This window comes from Apus apus, chromosome 1 (genome assembly GCF_020740795.1).
Source record: "Apus apus isolate bApuApu2 chromosome 1, bApuApu2.pri.cur, whole genome shotgun sequence".
Taxonomy (NCBI): Eukaryota; Metazoa; Chordata; class Aves; order Apodiformes; family Apodidae; genus Apus; species Apus apus.
This window is the reverse complement of record NC_067282.1, coordinates 11148979-11172012: the sequence shown is the minus strand read 5'-3', so window position 1 is coordinate 11172012 and position 23034 is coordinate 11148979. Positions and strand designations below refer to the sequence as shown.

The 23034-nt window shown below is 45.6% G+C and overlaps 1 protein-coding gene across 2 annotated transcripts; it reads left to right on the top strand.

The window, feature by feature from the left end:
* The first annotated feature begins 1908 nt into the window (after positions 1-1908).
* On the top strand, positions 1909-17632 carry LOC127379954 (transmembrane 4 L6 family member 1-like). 2 transcript variants are annotated; one of them, XM_051608272.1, is made up of 6 exons: positions 1909-2008; positions 5266-5446; positions 8875-8940; positions 14063-14208; positions 14918-15104; positions 15603-17632. In XM_051608272.1, exons 2-6 carry the CDS (start codon positions 5276-5278, stop codon positions 15621-15623), a joined length of 591 nt encoding a protein of 196 aa, XP_051464232.1. In that variant the 5' UTR covers positions 1909-2008; positions 5266-5275; the 3' UTR covers positions 15624-17632. The 2 variants fall into 2 exon arrangements, with proteins under 2 accessions (XP_051464232.1, XP_051464233.1); XM_051608273.1 differs by lacking the exon at positions 8875-8940.
* The last annotated feature ends 5402 nt before the right edge of the window (positions 17633-23034 follow it).

Below are 23034 nucleotides of genomic sequence, written 5' to 3'. Positions count from 1 at the left end.
CAAATGGAAAAGTGCAAAACTAATAAAATACTGGTTCTGCTCATGGTGCACTTCCTTGAAAAACTATTAAGCATTCAGTGGAGAATGGCACTGAGAGATATTTGAAATTAAGAGACATAATCAAGAGTATGTATCAAATCTAGATACTACATGATAAGTGATAAATGAAGTATGGTAGGCATATGGGATAAGTGTTAGAAGGTAAAAAGAAGAAACAAAAAGGTCAGTAAAACAATTTAAGTGCTGGGGACACAATATAGATGGGAAACCGCAGAGGTGAGCCTTGCACATCTCCCTGGTGGGCTTTGAGCCAGGCAAAATCAGAGAGAAGTGAAATAAAAATCAAGGATGTTGAGCCCAAAAGAGAGTGTTTGCTATGTGAGGATGGGAAACGTGGTACCTTAGAGTTGTAAGGGTCTCTAAAAAATCCAAGCGACCAAGATATGGGATTTAGGTGGGGAGTTCATCTTAGGCATCATTATTAGGTTTCCTTATTTGCTTGTTGACTCTCTACATAAGATGGCAGGTCCCCTCCAGGTGCCTCAGCTGTGAGTCAGGGATGAAGACAACCTTTCCTGCACCCTCTGACCCCAGTGGGATTAAATTTGCAACCTAGGGACTTTGTCCCAGGCTTTGCCCCTGTGCTTTTGCAGCCCCCTGCCACACCGGTAGTCATCATGGATACAATTCATCTATCACAGATGCCAACATCTACTGAGATTCTTTCACCACACATGGTTTACTGTAGTAACTCTTAAAACAGATCTTGCATGTTTTTTTGCTTAATAGTCTCTGTTTCTCTCATCAAGAACAAATGCAGCCTAGGCTGACATCCAAAGTCATATGAGACTAATTCCACCCTACACAACCGATCTTTCATAGTGAGGTTAGAGAATGAAGATGAGAGAGAGCAATGTGGAGAATGGAACATTTTGCATCTTTCACTCACATGCCCCTTTCATTAATGTCTTTGTGATAAAGTCATCCTTCCATCTGTATGTTGAGAACCAGGCAACAGCAGGTGCCTGCCAGGAGAGGAATGTTTTCAGGCAAAGAGAGGGATCTGGGCATATTCCCAGCACAATTTGGGCCAAGTCTAACCTACCAAGTAACTTATACGTTTATATCTTTTAGAGTTTGGACATGTTGTAACTGTTATTACTATTATATTTTCTACAAAAGGAAGTCCCTTTTTCCTCTGTATGAGTCTTCTCCCAATTAAATTTTATTGTTTCTTCTTAACCTTTGTTGTGTTTTTCATTTCTTGACTCTTCCCTAGTGTCTCTTCTACCTTTCTTTTCTCCTTTGACAAAGCAAAGCTTCAGTTTCCCTTCCATTTTCCCACTTTCTCCTCCTTGGAATTGTATTTTTCCTTCCTTGTGTCCTCCCTTGCTCACACCTCTCCCTTCTCTCCAGCCATTCTGCCCTTCTACCTCTTTTTTGCCCCATCTTACTAAGATTTTTTTTTTCCGTTCCCATCCCCAGTCTCCTCACCCAGCTCTCCCAGCAGGACACTTGGCAGCAGAAGTCAGTGCTGAATTTCAACAGCCACAACCCGTTGTGCAGAGGACAACTCCACACCCAGAGCCAGACTTTGCTTGTGCCACCACCTCGTGCTTCAGCCACATTTTCTGCCCCACACCCATTGCTCTTCTTTGTGCTCTGGGCATCTCCTGCTTTTCCTCTTCTGCCAAACTCTGTGCAGCTGAAATGGTTGTGGCAGTCAAAAGGTCTCTGCTGTTCCCATCTCTGTGCCCTGGAGGGAAGAGGCATTGACCACTGGAGCAGCCCCTTAAAATCAATAAGGCCGGGTGACAGGCCAACCTTGTGCTGGCCAACCAGGGATAACTTGGGGTATTTCCTCATTCTCCAGACAGAAACAGCTATTTGTTTAGTAGAGGCCATCACCTGAAAACGTTGCTGTGCTCCAGCAGAGAGGAGCAGGGAAGTCTGAAGCCAGCTGCAGGGATCTCTGGAGCCTGGAGGCCACCTTAGCCCCGTGTAGAAGGTAAGAAAGGTATTTACATGCTTCCCTCAGCATTAAGAAGCCAAACTTTCCAAAACCCTAGTTAAAAATTAGAAGCTTGTTCTAGCTGCTTTGCTTAATGAAGCTGTAGAAAGTGCTTTTGTTTGCTAAATTCCTAAAGTGTTTAAAGTGCTTCAGGCAATCCAGAGTGTTTTCCTAAGCTGTAATAACACAGTCAGATCCTCTGATGTGCACAGGCAACAAAGTGACATTGATTTTGGTGGTGGAGGCTCTCGCTAGGTCTCTTGATTGATGCTTAGGTCAGTTCTCCTTGCAGTTTGAAGTGGTATTGAGATAGGTCAGACAGAATGGGCTGCAAACCTTTGCTCTTCCAGCCAAAGCAGCGTCATCCTGCTTCGCACCAGGCAAGAACTGGGCCCTCCAGCTACGGACAAAAGATGCAGAAGAGCATTCATAACTCGCCCACAAGACTTAGCTCTTACAGAAGGAGGCCAGGCTGTGCCTGTGCTTGTTTGCTTCTCTCCTGGGAAGGAAAGCAGCTGAGGTTGGGCAAACACATGGAAAAGCAAAAACTGGAATGAGACAGGAAAGCAGATAGGCAAAAGTCAGTGTAAAAAAACAGCACATGCATTGGATAGTTGAGAACAAGAAAGGTGAAATATCCAATAATCTTTCCATTTGCTTCCACTCCATCCCTATTTCATCTTTCATTTGCACGTTTTCAGTCCACTTAGATTTTTACCTCTTTGAGCTTTTTTCCAGAGGCTTGCAAAATGCTCTGCCCAATTTTGAGCACTATATAATGGCTGTAAACAAAGAAGCAGCTCTGTTAAAAGTATTCCCTTCTAGAATAGTATAATGCCAGTTAACTTATTTCACATCTGGATTAACAAGCGTAACAAGCCATTGGAGCATTGTATAGTGCTCAAAAGAAAGGCATATGAGCACAGTGCTCTCACTAAACTTGTAGCAGTGGAGAAAAATGCAAATTTTTTGCTACAAAAATGCAAAGTCGGAATAAGTCTCTGGCATCTCACAGCAATATACAGCATAGAATCATACAGAGTGCAAGGTTGGAAGGGACTTCAAGGATCATCTGGTCCAACCTTTTAAAGTAATACTCTAGTATTACTAGCACCTTGTCCAGCTGAGACTTAAAACTGCCCAGTGTGTGGGGGGGAATCTACCACTTCCCTTGGGAGACTATTCCAATGTTTGATTGTCCTCATGGTGAAAAACTTACCTCTAGTGTCCAATTAGAATCTCCCCAGGAGTAACTTGTGCCCATTATCCCTTGACTTTTCCATGTGACTCCTTGTAAATAGGCAGTCTCCATACTCTTGGTAGCCACCCTTTAAGTACTGGAACAGCATCCCACAAAGTTTTCCCTCTCAGTTTCAGGGGTCTGAGGATATTGGTCTGTCTTCATGCTCTACTTCACCTCTTCACTGTCCTTAAAGCTGGTTTCAGCCCATCTCTGGCTTTCTCATATATGTTCAGACTGTCTGTCTTTCACCTGGGCATTTTTTTTGGTTGGGAACCCAACCCTGATCCATTTTTGTACTCCTAGTCTGCTTAATTTCAACCAATTTATGTCAAAATTCTTTCAGGATTAGCCAACACACATGACTAATTTGAGGGACATTTCACTGTTTACTGGCTCAGTTATTACAGGAACTATGAGCACGTAGCAAGAGCAGGGGTATGTGTAGTGAAAAAGTTTGCGTCCAGATCATCTTCCTTCTCTCACATTTTGTAGTTTGCTCACGGGAGAGCAAAGCCACCTTTGTCATAACCTGTCAGCTTTCTGAGGACAGAAACCCACAGATTGATACTTTGTACATTCATGCATTTGAAAGCCTTGAGCTGGAGTAAAGTTACAATAAAACATCATTATGAAGTTGTGATGAGTTTGTGCTATAAAATTAATGGCAGCATGAAAGCGCAATAATCCCTGACCCAGTAGTCTGAAATTTCCAACCTAACATGGAAAAATGGCTGTGGATCCACTTTTGTACTGATCAGGCTTTTCCCTATAGCTATAGATCCCAGCATGGGTGCAGTATGAGCTGAGGTTGTTCATTTTGGTGAAGAGAGATCTAATGGCAGTCTAGAACAAACTTTGAGGGGAGAGACAGAGGTGATGGAGCTGTGGGAGAGGATATAAGGAGGAGCAACATCCATATTTATAGCTTGGGAGGTTCAGGTTGGACATGAGGAAAGATGTTTTCACCCAGACGCAGGGGCAAGTGACAGGTGACCCAGAGAGGTGGTGGTAGCTCCATTCTCTGGGGTTTTCAAAGCTCAGCTACCCAAAGCCATGGCTGACACAGAAACCTAGTGTTGGTGGTATTCCTGCTTTCAGGAGGAGGTTGGATTTGAGACCTGCAGAGATCCCTTTCAACCAGTGCTTCATTTCTGTTGATTCTTTGTTTCTAAAAGATGATTCTTTGGTTTTAAAATAATAACCTGACCACTGTGAAATCTTAACCAGCTGTTTTACATGTCATGGCAGCTGTCTGAAAATGGCTTTGTGACCTGCCCTTAACGAATAGCCACAGGATTAAACATGCTTCCATTTTTTTCAGATATTTTAGGGTGGGTGCCAGAGAGCCCTGTAACCTACAGTCTTATCTCCCCTTATCTGCAGAATAGGCACGTCACAGGAAACAGTTATGAAAGTTTCTCCAGTTCTTGCTGACAGTGTCTTTTTGACTGAAATTGAGAAAATGTAGCTGGTAGAGGCTCTGGTGAGGCTCCCCACCTGCCCCAGCAGTGAGGCAGGGTTGATAGTTTCTGTGGCATTCCTGGAAGTCATTTCCTGCCCTTTTTGACCTTCAGTGCAGGAAATTTCAACTCAGCTTCCCAAGACACTGATCCCAGGCAACCGGTGCATCCACCTCGTTGTCCACCTACCATGGAGTCTGCCAGCCAGGGTGTCAGTTTGTGCAACCATGGTTTTGCTACTGATGGTCTTCATGGCCAGAATATTGTCCGTTAACAACTAAAATGAAAGCCTCTGTTAATTTCATTCCAACACATGTTTAATCCTGGCAATCTTAAATAAATTCAATTAAACATTCCAGTTTTTAATAATTCAGTTTAAAATAAAGTCTCTGAAGGGAACAGGCTCTGTAGAACAGGATTATCCATGTAAGTCCTAACTGGAACACTTCTTTTGCTTCAGAACTGATTCTTCTTTTATTAAAGAATGAAACTGCTGAAATCCTGTGCTGCCCATGCTGAACTAACCCAAACCTCCCTGTGTCTTTCCCCAGAAGAGCTACCATGTGCACGGGGAAGTGTTCAAAGTGCATTGGGATCACCCTGTTCCCTCTGGCAGTATGTGCCATTGTCTCCAACATCCTCCTGTACTTCCCCAATGGACAAGTTCTGCAGGTCAGCGAGATAACTGATCTGGTCTGGTTTTTCCATGGCATTCTGGGAGCTGGGATACTGGTAAGAGAAGTGTTGCTACCATTTCCTGTGATTTTTGTTTTGTTTTAAATTCAGGGCTGAGAAAACCTCTGTTAACAACAAAAGGTCGTAGAAATGTGTTTTGCATAAACATGCGAGCAGCTTCATTGGGAACCTGGATATAGGGCTGAGAAAGTGCATTCAAGACTGAAAAAGCCCCTAATTACAGAAATACAAGGTATTCCTAAAATAAGTATTAGAAGCCCAAGTCAGCAGGAAGCAATAGGACTGACTTCTCAGTCTGGGAAAGAGTGACATGGATGTTCATTCTCCGTGAGTCAAAGCAAAGCTGAGGTTCTAAGTTCAGCTGGAGGTGGTGAGTTCCCCCTATGGTCTGCCCTGTTGTTACTCTGATTTTATGCTGCCATAATTCACCAGGAACATTACAGGCAGAACTGAAACATATTTCAGTAGGTGTTTGTTGGAGGCCCAGCCAATGCTTAACCAATGTAGAACTGCAATTGGCTTAAAATCCCAAAACCTCCCTGTGTTCTCAAACACCCATCTACCTCCTTTTGGGTTTGATCTGGTTTGTATGTGCTCTTCTACAACCAGGTCTCCATTCCACCACTCAGCAAAGATCACTTTTACGTGAATATCCACAACTAAAGGGAACTTGTTTGGAAACACTGATCTTTCCAGTTCATTGGAAAGCCTGCTCCCTGTACACTTTTCTTATAATCCACCCAAGAGCAGAAAAAAAAGCCAAGAGAGTAGCATGCCTGCAACAAACACTGACTGTTCCACAGCCTATGCAGATAGTAAACTGGCACAGAGCTGGCTACCTGCATGTCCAAAAAAAAAAAAAAAAAAAAAAAAAAGGAATATTGAAGAGTAATTCACTCAGAAAAAGGCAAATCTCATTCACTGTCAGGCTGTGATGCAGCTGCCACTTAAGTCTATGAAGAAGCCACAATGGATGTGGTTCAGACCCATATTTGTCAAAGCAGAAGCATGATATAAGATCATTCAAGAAATTATTCTCCACCAGCAGCTTGCCTGCTGCTTCGTCCAGCTACTACTTGGGCCTGTTGCTCATGCTGAGCTTGAACCTAAGCATGAGTTGGTGGAAGGAAGCCTAAAGGAAGAAGTGGAACTATATGAGAGGCCTGCGGAAAATTCATATCGCTGCAAGCCCAGGAGTCATTGGCTTTCAATGAAAGGAAAGGCAGATGTTTGGCATGAGGGAGTCACAGGCTCACTGAGATCATGCCTTCTTTTAAGGTTCCCACAGAGGCTTGCCTGTGGTCAGCACCACGTACATCAAAATGAGAGCAGCAAGTGAGAGGGGAGGAAAAATTTGCATTGACCTTTAAAACAGAGCATTAGGAGTAATTATTGATCCACAAACAATGCTGTTGAGTGTACATGTTTTCCAGAAAGCAGCATAACAAATGCCCACAGGTGAACAGAAGGGGAAAGAAAGCATTATCATCATCTCCATTTTCCAGGTGCTGGAAGCAGGGAAAAATGGAAACTAGCTTCTGGGCTTCCTAGGAAGCTAAGCAAGGGGCAGAATGGCCATGACTGGAGCCTGGTCCATATCCTGACTCCATAGTGAGGACAGACCAGGCTGCAATATGTGTTCCCCCATGCACCCAGCTTCTCCCTAAAGGAAACTCACAAAAGTCAGACCAACAGTTTGCCTGATCTTGGAGAATCTCCCTGTAACCAGGACATAGCCTGAAGAGCCAGAACTGAGAGGAAAACTTCACAGCACCCTTGCCTGGTTCTGTGAGCCAGAAAACCTGTCTCCACCTGGGAACTTCACCTCTGGACCAACACCCAGATCCTGAGTGCACATTTTGGCTGAGCAGAACCTCCCAGCCTTTCCTCTTCCTCTGCTGCTTCTCTAATGGAAATGTATAAGATGTGAAAACCTCTCCGTTTTCTTATTTCAAAAGTTTACGGTGTAAGGAGAGGACGACCAGCTCCATGTGTCATAGTAATGTCTTTCCTAATGGAAAGCCTATGTTTAACACTGGGAATTGCCTGACTGAGCCATGGCTCACACACAGCCCTCTGTTTACTGACAACAACCAGATCTGCAAATTCTCATTTCCGTGTCAAAAGGCAGGTCTTTAACCAGGCGCTCCAAAGAAAGAAAGGGTTTGCCAAGCAAACCCTTCATCCTGAGCCAGGCTAATAAATGACAGAAAGGTGTTCACAGCCTAGATGGGAAACCTCCAAAGAAAGACAGGCCTGGGGGAAAGGGAGTGTTGGTTTGATGGGCAGAGGTATTAGTCCTTCTGAGTGTCAGACACTGGCACACTAAGGCTGTCTTGGGGACCTCCTGTGATTATTTAAGAACTGACTTCTTTCCAGGAAGAGAAAGGTCTTCTTAACCTCAATGCTCTAGCGCTGCAGAACTTCGGCTATGGTCCTGCATGTGCTGGAGCCTGCCTCTGGGCTGTGTATAAAAGGCAACAGAGGGCAAACCCTTTGAAAAATATTTAAGAGGTGCAAATCCAAGCAGGTTTCATAACACTGTCCTACACATTCTAACAGAGATATTCACACTACATACATAAACCCTCTGGTGTCACTCACCATGGACATTCTGCTCTTCCTGCCCTGTATGGGACAACCTCTAGTCAGCCTGGTTTTATAGCTTTTATGGTTTTTGTTTGTTTGGGGTTTTTTCTTCTTTCATTAACTTTATAGGGACCACTTCCTACTTTCCCAAATACTCATTTTCTTGTGTTGCTCTTTTTGATGCTTGCACAAGCAGTGGTGGGCAAGGCAAGGCAGCAGGAGTGCTCTGGCTGCACAGCTGGACACACAAAAGCTTTCATGTCCTCTAGCTACTAAAATAAATGCAACTTTTCCTATCTTCAGAGTGCCTTTGTAAAGTGGCATTATATCCTGAGACAGGGTTGGCAACTAACTCAATTGTGTCAGTCCAGCTTCACCTGATAATCACCATGGAGAAAGCTGATGTGAACCTATTTGCAGGTTTTCCAGAAGCTTAGCACAAAGAACCAAAGTCAGATGTGTTTCAGGAAGTTTAAGGATGAATTCCCAATTATAATCCAGAACAGGATGCTCAGAAGATTCTAGCTGACATAATTCTTACTCCAGTGACACATCTCTTTTGAGCAGAAACTCAGTTTTCTTAAAACTGATGGTTTTGACCCTGAAAAGAAAACAACAAAACCCTGCTGCAGAGGAGCAGTACAGCTTCAGCCATCACAATGACTGTGCCAGCAACTTGCCAGCCAGCTCTAGCTGTAATCCCATGCTTCTCCCTGAGTTACTCTTCAGCAAGCACCAGCATCTAAACAGGTGCAACTCAGAGAAGTGGCAGAAGCTGGTTTGCATTTGAGCAACATGACACCCCAGCTCCTAGACTTTTAAAAACATCCCAGAAGAAGTACTGCACACCAATTCAGCTTGTGCTTTTCTCACAGGTTATTTTGCCAGCATCCATGATGCTGGGAGCAGGCGGAGTAGGACGTTGTGCCAACAGATGTGGGGTAAGTGGATATTTATGTGTTGAAATGGCAGTAGAGGGTTTGCACAATCACTCTTAAATGGCTGCTCAGCAGGTGGAAATGTACAATGACAAACCATCACACCACCATCAACAGCCATGTCAGGGAAATGCAGAAGAGGAGCTTGATCTACAGCGTCCCTGGGCTGGGACTGAGATCTCAGCAGGCCAACAAGAATGTTATGAAATTGCAGTCACTGATATGAGGGAAATCATACTCAGCCACGGCAGGTGCTGGAGCATGTAGGGCAGAGGAAGACAAAGCTACTTTACTTCAACTCACATAAAGTAAAGCATCAAGTTTCCTCCTGCTCAAGGCAATCCTAAAGACTGAGATGGCTGCCTGTTCCTTCTGCTTTCACCTGCTCCTGTTTCCTCTATGCTCTCTTCCATGACAATTTGCTTTTCCAGAGGTTCATCCCTGCTTACCCCTGTGGGGGCAGATACATGCACTACTTTACAGGTCCATGCCAAAAGCCTGAGCTGCTGCTGTGGGCACTAAGAAGCCAGAGCTGCTTCCTGGGGGCTGCTCTGCAGGGAAGGCTGTGACTTGTAGCACAGGTTTGCCCACGTGCTGGGCACATGAAAGGTGCAACTGCAATTTGGTCTCTGTTATCCAGAGAAAGATTTGATCCATGACATCACTATTCATAATACCAAAATAACATTCATCATTGGAATGTCAGCCATTATGTCACAAGGGACATGTCATTACATTGATTTTACCAAATGTCACATGCACAGCAAGGAGGATGTGCTAATGATGGCCAAGTAAGCCAGCTGCAGAACTGGGACGTGAGCCTAGGCATCCTGAACCCAGTGCCTGACCCAGCTGCTTCTCCTGGTTTGAGTGATGTAGAAAGTAGTGGTGAAAAACAGCCACACTGTGGGTGCTCCCACACTCTGCTGAACACAGTCAGTCACAAAGGGAAGTCCAGCTGAACCAGGCTCAGTTCACACAGCATCTCAGGTCTCCCTTCTCCATCCTTCAGCCTAAAACTAAATATTAGAGACCCAAGAGTGGAACTTTCCCAGACTGGCTGTGTTCACTCCCCCAGCCTGCTGATAGAGCAGCCCCCCATCCCCCCAACCTTTCACTGCCTGAGCCATTCCTGGAAGCAGCACATGGATGCCAGGTATCCTGTCTGCGTGTTCCCATCACTCATTGCTCACCTGCGAACTGTCCCTCCTCTTCCTTATTTGCTGTTCTAGAGGAATACAACAGGCATTGCCCAGAGAGCAGTTTGATTCTGTGCTATTTGATTATGAGCTGATGGCCAGGTGATGAAGCTACTCAAAGCAAACTAGGGAAGAGGCTCAGTGAGGACAGTGTATCTTCAAAAATGCTGTCTTCTGGAACTGTAGGAATTGCCCACCCGTTTGAGGTGGAAAGAAGTGCAGCTCTGAAAATCGCCCTATGGTTTAAACAGGACGTGGCTCAATGTAGAGATGAGATGGGGATACAAGTAAAGAGTGAGTGGCTATGTATAGCATTAAAAATAACTGTTTCTCCTGGAACAGCTCCTGGGGAAGAGTGATTTCCAAACATGCAAAAAGAAGAGAGTACTGCAGGGAGATGTGAAGACCAATGATGTGCTTCTTCAGGAGAAGAAACCTCAGGGAAACTTTGCTTTAGGGATAGCAGAAAGAAATGCAGAGACACTCACTGCAGGGTTGCCCAGGCACCCTGACGATATGGGCTGTATGTCCAGGGCAGGGTGTGGTGTGAATCACCAGACCCTGGAGAGCAGAGGAGCCCTGGGACTGGTTCAAACATGCATGATGGAAGCGACTTCCCAAGAGCCAGAGCTCCTTGCAAGGTGGGTCTGGGTGGATCTGACATGGGGTCCTCAGCTCTTGGTGTCTTGTCCACCAGCTTCTACCTACTAGCAGAGAAATAGCCCACACTGGAGCTACTCAGGAGCTTCTGTAGTCCAAAGGCTACTTTGTCCACCTTCCTGCTTTGTGGACCTTAGGTATAAAATTATAATTTACACTAAATACTCAGCATTGCTTTTCATGGGAAAAAAGAAAAAGCTAAAGAACTAATACTGATCAGAATTATTATTCAATCAAAAAATAACCACTTTCCTCAGGGTAGGGACTCCATCCTATTATATTTTATATTATATTCAACAAGCTGCCCAGGGAAGTGGTGAAGTCACCATCCCTGCACATGTATAAAAGTTGTGTAGATACGGCACTTAGGGACATGGTTTAGGAGTGGACTTGGTAAAGTTAGGTTAATGGTTGGACTTGATGATCTTAAAAGTCTTTTCCAACCTAAACTATTCTATATTTTGTACAGTCCCTGATTTTGTAGTTTCAGATTTCGTCACTGCTGAAATATCAATGGCAGTAACAATAATTACTAAATTTCTCATCCTTTTATTCACTTTATTGAGTTCACCCGCTCACAGTGATTATGTGCTGCATTAAGTAAGTTTTTTTCATTAATCCATTTTATACTGTTGCCTGCAAACACGCCCAGGTGTCTTCTTGTCCTTGCATTATAGAGTAAGGAGTTTGGAAAGCAGCAGATTTAGAATGCATGTCTTGCAGCTTAACATGTTCACATCTGAAAGCATCCACTGCACTGCCACAGTGAGGAAAAAGGCCCCCCAAAATACAGCTTATGTCATTGCATCAGCAAACATACTCCAATCTTTCTCTCTAAGCCTTCCTCAAGAGTTACCAGTAGAACAAGAATAGCCATAACAGCTTTCCAGACCAATAAACCTAGATAATCAAAGGTATCTGGATAATTAGCCAGGATATGAACTCTGCAAAAATTACCTCCAGAGAAAGAAACCGAGAAAAAACAAATGTGTGTGAAACAAGAACCAGGGCAAAAAAGACCTGCACAAACTAGGTCAGGGGGAACTGGGGAACAACACCATGGGAAACTAATTTCAACAAAGCCAAGCATCTCAGCTTAGACCTCTTGTTGCAACTGAAGACACCAATGAGGAATTTTATTTTTTTCAAAGTGGTAACTGAAAGTGGTATAGCTAGGGAAAATGCTGAAAGATTGAGATAATTAATAACAATTAACAAAATTGTTGGGTTTACATAGAATATGAGACAAACCTCCAGAAAATACTCCAGAAGAGTAGATATGATGGGGAAATACTTTTGTGTCTCTAGAAATCCCCCAGGAGAGCCAGTCTAACACCTGCAGCAACTTCAGATTCCCCTTTCAGTGACAAGTAGTTTTTGTCCATAGACACATGAGCACAGTAAAGGGACCAGGTGAGATGAAGCTAGCCATACAGCCAGCAGAGTTAAAATAAGAAAACCATGGGCAGGGAATAGTCATCAAATACAGCACTGAAAAGTACTACTAGAACTAGTACTAACCACTATGGTAAAACATAGTAGCAGGAAAGACCATTTGCCTTTTGGTATCGTGATTGTCTTTGTGATGCCCATACTGCTATGCTGTGCTAAAACTAATTGCTAGCACAGTGAAGATCCTTCAAACAAGATGCAGAATGCACAGGTGAAGTAAATGAGAAAATAGGTGGGGAGAAGGGGTTTGGTGTGAGTAGGAGTTCCAGACAGGGTATCAGTCACTCACCTTCACCGCAAGGCACGGCTGGTGATCTTATTATGAGAGACGGTGCATCAGCTACAACCCAGCACAGCTTTGGTCTGGGACAAGATACTAAATTACCTACAATTTGCTGACAATGAAACTCTGCTAAGAGGCAACTCAGACAACATGCAGATAAAGGCAAAGAGTGTCCAGCTTTGCAAAAAAAAAAGGCAGAGTTATTAATCAGCTGTGATGAAATAAATTTCATGAGAAATCCCAGCAACTTCTAACTCAAGGATTGCTTTAGAGGCAAAAGGACCTACAAAATGAGTCAGTTCACACACTGGCAGCATGCAAGGTTGTAAAGAAAGCAGTAATGTCATCAGCTGGCAAGCTGGAAACTGCATTCACCAGCCTGAACACGTTTGGATAGTGAACAATTTTCAAGAATGTGTTACAAATCTGCAATGCGGATGGCAGAGATTTCCATTTGACTTTGTAATGCAGCACTCTGTGGAGCAGCTGGCATTAGGAGATGGCTTCTGCCTTCCTTGTGGGCTGTTAAATTTCCTTGGTATTTACTGGCTACAAGAAAATGTTGCCAGAGGTATTAGGCTTCAACCCCAGGACACAGATGGGAGTGTTTCTCATGTGCTCCCTCAGATGTGCCTCTGCCCTGATTCCAAGGCAGTCTTGCTCCCTTGCCCCCAGCCCAGGTCTTCTCCTTGCTCTGTCAGTTTCCTCCAGAATTTCCTTCTGGAGGACCCAGGCAGGGTCTCTTAACAAGAGCAGTGGGAAACCTGTCTCAGATACATCACCAGCAGTACTCATCTGAGATTCTGTTTCTGTATACAAACAGCAACCAGATATATCCCATCCATTAATAGAAAACTACCCCAAAAGAGTGTAAAGGCAATGTTTTTGTGGGAGTGCCAATGCAAAATGTACAGGTGCATTACACAGAATTCAAACTCACCTCTGGTCATTGCCACAAGCAGCACAATTAGATTTCTCAACATGAGCAGTGGTAACCACATGTCATGCTGTTGCAAAATGAAGGAAAGCAGCAATAAGAAAGGCTCTTTTGCCTTCCTCATCAATTACCAAAAACAACAAATGCATCTTCTGTTGCTTTCATACCCAGTTTGGTAGTTGCTTGCTAGTTTCTGTTGGCACAAGGACTGAGAAGGGTGCTGTTGATGAAGAGGTGGAAATGCCAAGGCACACAATGTGGACCACAGCAAGCCAGTACTGGATTAATATTTGCTTCTTGAAATAAGATCCACCAGATTTTTTACAGTTGATGGGTCAAGAATAAAACCCTGCATAGTTAAAGCTCTGGGCTTACCCACTTTTAAAAACAAACAAAAATACAGTCTGAAATCCTTTAACACCACTAGTCAGGAAAAGTCAACTGGATTTTATTTCCACAAATATCATACCATTACCATGAGTTTCAGCAAATAGTAAGAAACACATAGCCATCTTTTCCTATCCATTCAGTGTAAGCTTTCCAAGCTACTCAGTGCCTCTGTGCATGCAGTGCTGAAGGTCTTTTCCCTTTCAGATGCTGCTGTCAGTGGCCTTGGCTGTGCTGGGATTCGCTGGGGGAGCATATTGTGCAGTCATCTCCTCACTGGGGCTGTTCTGGGGCCCTCTGTGTGACACAGGTGATGGAGAATACCTCTACCCTTTCAGGAACAACACTCTGGAGTGAGTATCACTTACAAGCTCCTCCAACTTTGCTTTCCCTAATCCCACACAAACACGTTTTTATAGCAAATTTTATTTTCTCTGAAGTGAAATTGATGGCCCACCCAGTCCACAAATAAACTCATATTTCTTGAAGTAGCATGTTCCTCTTTGACCAAGGATCCTCTTTGGACAAACTGCCTTTTTCCTCTGCTGTGCTTGTCAGCAGCCCCTTGTGCAAGTTGCACCATGATTTTGAAAGGCTGCTGAACTGTGACTCTCACTGGAGCCAAAAGGAAGTGTTTGATATCTATGCCACATTAATCTGTTAAATCATCATTAATTGACTCTACCTACTTCTGAAAAGCACAACAAAAATCTTTTCTAATTGAACTGTGTTCTTCAAGACAGAGTTAGAGATAATGGATTAACTGGATTTAGCTACCACAGGAGGACTGGAGAATATGGAGACACATGGTGTTTTGGGAGATGGTTTAGTGGTTAGGGGTAGATTCTCATGCATGCAATGAAGTACAGATGTGGCTCTCTTCCCTAGTCATTAACTGCACTTCTGCAAAGGGAATTCTGAATAATCAGTTTTTATCAACTATAATAGAACCTGAGACTCACTTTACATGTTTTGCACAAAGAAATTCAGAAAATGTAACTCAGAAAGCATTCTCAAATATTTATTTTCTAATACATTAACAATTGTTTTTCTCTATCACAGAGAAAACTATTTGTTCAACCAGACAACATGGACCATTTGCAAAGAGCCTGAAAACATAATCCTTTGGAATACCACCCTTTCCTCTATTCTCCTGGCCATTGGTGTGATTGAAGCTATTCTTTGTTGTATTCAAGTCATCAACGGACTTATTGGCTTCATATGTGGCACATGTATGAGGAAAAGAAAGGTTGGTATGCAGTAAAAGATACCAGAGTGCTTCACATTCTTACCACTTTTATTTTTCATGCTCTGGTAATGTTACATGATCAGGGAAATCTGCACAGCCCCTGGATGAGCCCCTCTGGGGAGCTGAGGCCATACAGGCGCGTTTGCTCAGTGTCTCTCTCCCTCACACCAAAGTGAGGGATAATTCCCTCCTCAGGTACTTCAAAAGAACAGAGCAATGTGTTGTACTGACATACTCAGTTGCATGGGTGTGTTCCTGTTCAAGAAGCTTTTTTGATAAAGTGTGATGACCCCCCAGCATCTGTAAGTGAGAGAGATGAGAAGCAGAGGAATTTTTAATTGGTCAACAGTAGTAAAATGGAAGAAAACCTCTTTCAAGTTTCATTTATCACCACTACTTCCTTTTTTCACTGTTAATTTTCACTGTATGAGATGCTCACAGTAAGGCTGATACCTCCCATGAATATTGGTTAATCATCTTTCATTAATTGCCTTTCAGGCAAATATTTCTGGAATGTGAATGACCACCAGGGAATGCCAGGACGAGCCCCGAGCTGCCGATTCACATCCAATAAAGACAGTGGCCTGTGCTGCTTTTATGGGAGGATGACCAAGAGAACCCAAAATGTTCAGAAGTTTCATGGGGAAAAACGAAGTTTTTTACAAAGAAGTCAGGGTGGCAAAGGGCTAGATCTTTTAGATTGGAGACTCCAAATGTTCATCCTTCTAAACTTACCTGCTACATCTCAGGTGCTGGTGAAACCATTGATCTGTCTGGTCCTGACTGGGGTACTTGTGCATAAAACACAACAGTCCTCAGACCAAAGCTCATCACTTGCTCTTCCTTGTGTATGTGGGAAACTGAGCTGTTACTAATGTACACATTAACCAGATGCACAAATCTGGAGCTCTCAGGCTGGTTGTAAATTACCTCCCATCTCCTCCCAAATCACCCCCCATGAGCTCACCAATCTGTTCTTATTAACTTGCTCATTGGGCACTCCCAGATTTCCATTAGGATGCACAGAGAAAACACTGAGGAGTGTCTGCAGCACCACTGGGGCAACTCAAGCACATGGTTTTCAGCCTCCTTCAGCCACCCTGGAGCCAAAGCCCCTTGTACCTATTCAGTGGTGTGCTGTCATATCTGACAGTGTCCAGTGCACCTCTACATCAGTTCTTCAGGCGTATCTGAGAGATGTGGTAGCCCTGGAGGGGCATTTGGGTCAAAATAGACAGTAGGGTTTGGAGCAAGAGTTTTGTCCAGTTTAACAAAAAGCAGGAGAACCTCAGCACCAGTTTTGCCCTCATGAGACTGCATAGGAGTCTCACTAATTTCCACACAGGGCTGTTCTAGAATTGATCACACAGACTAAGCACATAACTGGTAAAGATAAATATTAAATTGATTGTGTGCAGCTTAGTAAAAAATAAGAGATATAATCTGAAACGCAACAAATTGCATCAGTCTTAGTGTTACAGCAACAGCAATCCCAACCAGGAACTGCGTAATTCCCTATTGTCACTCCAGCTCAAGTCCTTGATGTTAAAGTCCATGACTGGCAAATTTCAGAAACCTCATCATTTTAGTGTCTTCCTCAAAGATTAATTCCTTGACATGCCACTGGCTTCTCTGAGTCAGCCAAAACATAATTTTTATCCACCCTCAACACGTGTATGAAGTTTAAGCACTAGGAGTCCATTTCTCAGTCAAAAGTTGTTTATACTTCTGCAGTGTAGCACAAAAACAAGTTATTTGAGCATAGTTATTGCAGACACAAGTGGCTGTTTGTGCTGTTCTCTAATGCAATACACAAAATGCTTTGTATGAAAGTCCCCTTTACACAAAGTGGGGAAGAAAATGTCAGTTTTGCTAAGATAAGGAACACGTACACTTCCTTGGAACACAGTTTTACCTCAGAAGCAGAAAAGTTGACCCGTAAATCTTAAAAGTACCTTCTGTTAAAAAAAAATAAAATTAAAAAGGCAGAAGACTTTTTGAAGTTTGCAATCATGACTAGGTGCATCCAAACCTGCCAGGTGGCTTTAAAAGCTCATGTTTGTTGTTGGCAGTGAAACCTGGACAGTGTTACCATATAAAGCAGACATCAAAATAAAGCCAACCATTTCAACCAGGAAAAGAGTCAAGAAGGCAGCAAGAAATAAAGGTATTTAGCATGTAGACAACTGAGAGAGATTCCTTCATCAGCAGAGGGGCTCTGTGAGCTCTTCATAGTCCCTAAATATGAGCCCTGCCCTCAGCCTTTAGTTTTGCCTCCCTGACTCTCACCTCTATGGTAAAGCCAGTTTGGATTGTGGCAGCACCAGGGAGGAGTGCCCACTTGCACACATCTCCCACAGCACAGAAAAATAAATGCATGGCACTACTGCCATCTCCTCGTTCCAAGCTGTCCTGCCCTGGGGATGTTTAGTGTCATGTCTATGTGCTTGTAGGGACACTGTCCATCCTGTCAACTGTGCAATCACTGGACTCACTGATATATGTAAATATTAAATATTGTTATCTTGAAATAATTTTCTGGTTTTGTTTGTGTGACCTAAAGGACTTGTGACTTCAAATTATCTCTGGTAGGAAGAGACATGGAATAACACAGAAAGTAGAATAATAGAATAAGAGAATCATAAAATGTCTTGGGTTGGAAGGGTGTTGCCTTCGGAAAGGCAAGGCGACCTGGTTCAGGAACGGCACGGCGACCAACCCCTGGTCGCTCGGTCCATATGCACACAGACACCAATGTGGTGGATGGCAAAATGGCCTTTATTGCCATGCGGCATGGCATTATATAGCTTGAGTAACGTCACATCCGTTTTGCTTACATCACAGTCTATACACTATTGGCTGTCCCGAGGGGGGGGGAGGGCCCTGTCTTTCCGTACAGCACGAGATCTTCCGGACGCCAGACCCTGGCTACATTTCCCCCCTCCCTATGCATAATTAAATTGGCTAAATATAACAGTTCTAAAAAACTACAGGTATAAAAATCCTAGATATAAAACATCCTATTCCTCTCTTAAACTTTATAACAATCTTAAAAAATTTAAACGTATAACGATCTCAAAAATATATACTGTAAACTTGAATAGAAAAATACAAGGCATGTTGAACTTGAGGTAGTTTGGGGGTAACAGGGTATAAAAATATTCCTAGAGCAATTGTTGATGCTCTACCAACATGATGTTAACTGTATCTAACCGGCTCCTGACAAATGACACGAGTCTGTTCAGTATGCAGGGTCCAAAGATTAATGCTATCATGATCATTGTGATCGGTCCCATCAAGGTAGATATCAAGGTGTTCAGCCATGGTGAATGGTTGAACCATGCTGCAAACCAATCTTGTTGTGCCTCTTGTTGCCGGGGTGTGCAGGTTACGAGGACGTCTGGTGATCCGGTTCTGTGGATAAAAACTTACAGTTTTCATTAGTTTAGATCAGGCTTAATAGACTTAAGCGGACACCACTTGACTTTCCCATCTTTTTTGACTGCAGCATACCCTCGCCCTGTAAGGACTAGCCTCCACCCCTGTTCCCATTCCCCTAGCTCATTTCTAATTATAACCAACGGGCCGCCTTCTAGCGCTCGAGCGGCCCAATGTTTTTGTGTAGGGCTATTCATCTCTTCCCCTCTAGGAAATTGATTCAGTGCTAAAAGAGCAGTCGCTAGCAGGCGTGCTTGGTCTCCTGAGGGGATGACATTGACAAAACCCTCTGTCTTTGCCAGTACCTCTAATTTAGTTTTCAGGGTTTGATTTGCTCTTTCGACTATGGCTTGTCCTGTGCTATTGTATGGAATGCCATGTATTAGGGTGATACCCCATTTCAGAGCAAATGCCTGGACTGATTTGGAAACAAAATTTGGGCCATTGTCTGTTTTGATCTGACTAGGGATACCAAGCCATGCCATGACCGTTATCCAATGCTGGATGGTCGCTTTGGAGTCGGTTTTGGGGTGTTGTGTGGCTACAATCATTCCGCTATAGGTGTCCACAGTTACTGCTAGCCACGCTCGAGGTTTCAGCAACTGACAGAGTGTAAAGTCTGTCTGCCACACTTCAGAGGCCTTGAGACCTCTGGGGTTGACTCCACTGGACCACAGTGGTGCTTTCTGACAGTGAGGACATGTAGCAACTACGTGTTTCGCATCGGTGACAGAAATCCCGCATTTCTTCGCTAGCGCTTTGGCCCCGATGTGAAGAGACTCATGTAACTGCCGGGCATCCCTTAGGGCCCACACTCCTTTTGCAGCAGCGTCTGCTTCGTCATTGCCAGTTTGGAAAAACCCTTTGACCGGGTTATGGCTGTTGACGTGGATGACCGATATGGTGCCCTCTCGAGAAGAGAGTGCTTCTTCCAGCGTTAGGGCTACTGCTGATGTTGACACGCCGGGTCCTGACATGGCTAAGCAAAGCTTGGCCACGAACATCGAATCGGTCACTATGTTAAGGTGTTCCGTTGGAAACAGTCCACATGCCAGCACTATGGCCATCGCTTCTAGCTGCTGAACTGAAAGCGCACAGTTGGTCATTTTGATGCAGTGCCATTCTTCTCCTGATTGCCACACTGCCGCTGCAGTTGAGGTTGTTGAGGATGCATCTCTGAAGACTGTTGGTCCCTGTTGGGGCCAGTCCATGATCTTCTGTGGGATGTCAATGTTGACGATTTCCAGCATTTGAGTCCAGGGGGGCTTTGCAGCGTACCGAACTTCTCCACCAAATCCGACAAGGGCTATAGCTAAATACTCTGACATGGTCACTGATTGTATTGGGAGCTGTTTGCGGAAGGGTAGGAATATCCTGGCAGGTTCGATGCCTAGGTGTCTTAGGGCGAGCTTTCTACCTATCATGATGAGATTGCCAAGGCACTCGACTCCTGGAGAGAATGCACGTGATGGCTTTCCTAGGACTATCCATTGTATTGGCTGGGCTTTTTCAGGTGGCCCCTGGGCCAGTGTCCCTACTCCCCCTCCCTTTGTGAAATGTACGTACAGGTCGAGTGGAACACCTGGGTTCCACCTGGCTAGCGTGCTTGATGATACCTGTTGCTCGATGAAATCGAGGGAGTTCATTGCTTCTGTTGTCAGAGTTTTTTGTTCCCATGGGTTCCTTCCTTTTAGAAGATCATGCAGGGGGGCCATGATTTCATGGACCCGCAGGCCCTGGGCCTGCGCCTGGGGGGTGATCATTGTTGGGTCTTTACCCATCAGCTGCTGCAGTGTGGAGCCGTAGAGTGGGTGGTCTGCCCCGGTCACCTGGGCTAGTTGCATTGTACAGTGGTCCTCCCATTCTTGTTTAAACACAAACATCCCTGCTCCGTCAAAGATCATTCTACAGGCTTGATTTATATCAAATGGGAGCAGATCATCTCCCCCAAAAAGGCCATCTATGAGGCTGGTGACCATAGCAGAATTGAGTCCTTTGTCCGCAATTGCCTTAATAATTGTATGTATGTCCTTAAGGTTTATTGGTGAAAAGACCCTCTGTCCCCCCTCCGTTAGCCGGACCGGGAATGCTAGTGTGGTTGGTGGGACCAAATCAGCACACGCAATTTTTATTCCTTTCCAGTCGGTGAAAGGGATGTTTTTCCCGCATGGTCCCTTTTTATTTCGGATTTTATTTTTATTTTTATTATGGATGGGAATATATTTGCTTTTGACTGTATTTATTCCCATTTCCTCTTCCTCTGAAGTTGAATCCATCGCGAACTCCTCACTCCAGTCCGTGTCTGACCCGAAGTCAGAGCTCGACTGACTGGCCGCTTCCGGTTGCCAGTGCCCTTTTGTCGGGCTCCGGCCCCGCCCCCTTCCGTCACGGGCGGGCGGACTCCGGCCCCGCCCCCCTCCTTTGCGAGTGGGCGGTTCCCTCCCTCCTGGCTCACCCCGCCCCCTGCGGGGCGGGCTGTTTGCCCTATAAGGCGGGTGGCTCTGATTGGCTCCGCCCTTTGCTCACGCCCCCCTCCCCCTGCCGCTCGTGCACGCCCAGCGATGCCGGCGCCTCCTCCCCGCCCCCGCCACGTGCGCCTTCTCCCCGCTCCCTCCTCTTGCGCTCGGCGCCATCTCGGGGCGCACATGGCGGCGGTTCCGCCCAGAGCTCCTCAGACCCCGGTATCTCCGCGGCGCCCCTGGCCTCCTCGGCCAGCCCGCGCCAAAAGGATACGGCTCGTCTAAGCCTCTCCGTGAGCGGGTCGGGCTCCGGGGACTGTGGGGGGTCCGGAGACCGTGGTGGCTCCGGGGACCGTGGGGCCGCACCGCCCCCCCGCCGATCGGGGCTGGGGCTGCGCGGGGGGGGTCAGAGCGGGCGGAGATTCCAATGTTTTTGTCTCGCCTCCCTCCGGATCCCCGGGCTCGGCGGAATCGTCACCGCCCGGGGGGTGCAAGGTCTGTGTGGCCGCCCCGACTCCCAGTTTCGGGGTGACCTTTAAACAATTCTTTGCCTCCCTCCAGGTCTCCTGTTCTCGTAGGGCTTTCTCCAGGGCCTGCACGACCCTCCCCCACGATTTCAGGTTTTTTCCACTACCCGAAGACATTGTCTCCTTGGCTAAAGCCTTAGTACATTTGTCCCACACCTCAGGGTGGAGAATATCCACCGGCTGTTCAATGACCCCGGTTTGCAAAAGTCTCGCAACAGCAAGAGTAAAATCTTTGGGCTTACAATCAATCCCCCACTGCTTATGTATTTGTAATACGACCTTCACAAGGGTTTCCATTTCGACCTTCACGAGTGCCTCAATCCTCGTTGGTCCCGGAGCGTCCTCCTCCTTGTTGGTCCGGGGCGTCCGCCGGGCTGGTTTTACCGCTCCGGCCGCCGTTCCCAGATTCCAGGCGATTTCCCGATTCGGGGCGAGATCCCTCGGTTCCCGGGTTTCGGCACCACTTGTTGCCTTCGGAAAGGCAAGGCGACCTGGTTCAGGAACGGCACGGCGACCAACCCCTGGTCGCTCGGTCCATATGCACACAGACACCAATGTGGTGGATGGCAAAATGGCCTTTATTGCCATGCGGCATGGCATTATATAGCTTGAGTAACGTCACATCCGTTTTGCTTACATCACAGTCTATACACTATTGGCTGTCCCGAGGGGGGGGGAGGGCCCTGTCTTTCCGTACAGCACGAGATCTTCCGGACGCCAGACCCTGGCTACAGAAGGGACCTCCAAAGTCCAACTCCCCTACAATAAGCAGGGACATCTCACACTAGAACAGGTTGCTCAGAGCCCCATTAAGCCTGACCTTGAATGTCTCCAGGGATGAGGCCCCCACCACCTCTCTGGGCATCCTGTTCCAGTGATTCACCACCCTCATATTAAAGAACGTTTTTCTAAAGTCCAATCTAAATCTGCCTTCTCTAGCTTGAAACCATTACCCCTTGTCCTGTCATTACATGCCCTAGTGAACAGATCCTCCCCAGCCTTCTTATAGGCCCCTTTCAGGCATTGGAAGGTCACTATGAGGTCCCCCTGGAGTCTTCTCCAGGCTGAACAACCTCAGGTCCCTCAGCCTGTCCTCATGAGAAAGGTGCTCCAGCCCTCTGGTCATCTTCAAAGCCCTCATCTGGTCATGCTCCAACAGGTCAACATCCTTCTTGTGTTGGGGGCTCCAGACCTGGACACAGTACTCCAGGTGAGGTCTCACCAGAGCAGAGCAGAGGGGCAGAATCATCTCTCTTGATCTGCTGGCCACACTTATTTTGATGCAGCCCAGGATGTGCTTGGCCTTCTGGGCTGCAACTGCACATTGGTGGCTCATGTCCAGCTTCTGATCCACTAATATCCCCAGGTCCTTTTCCACAGAGCTGCTCTCTAGCATGTCTTCCCTCAGCCTGTATTCATATCTTGGGTTACCTCGGCCCAGGTGCAGGACCCTGCACTTGGCCTTGTTGAACCTCATGAGGTTCACCTGGGCCATCTTCTCCAGCT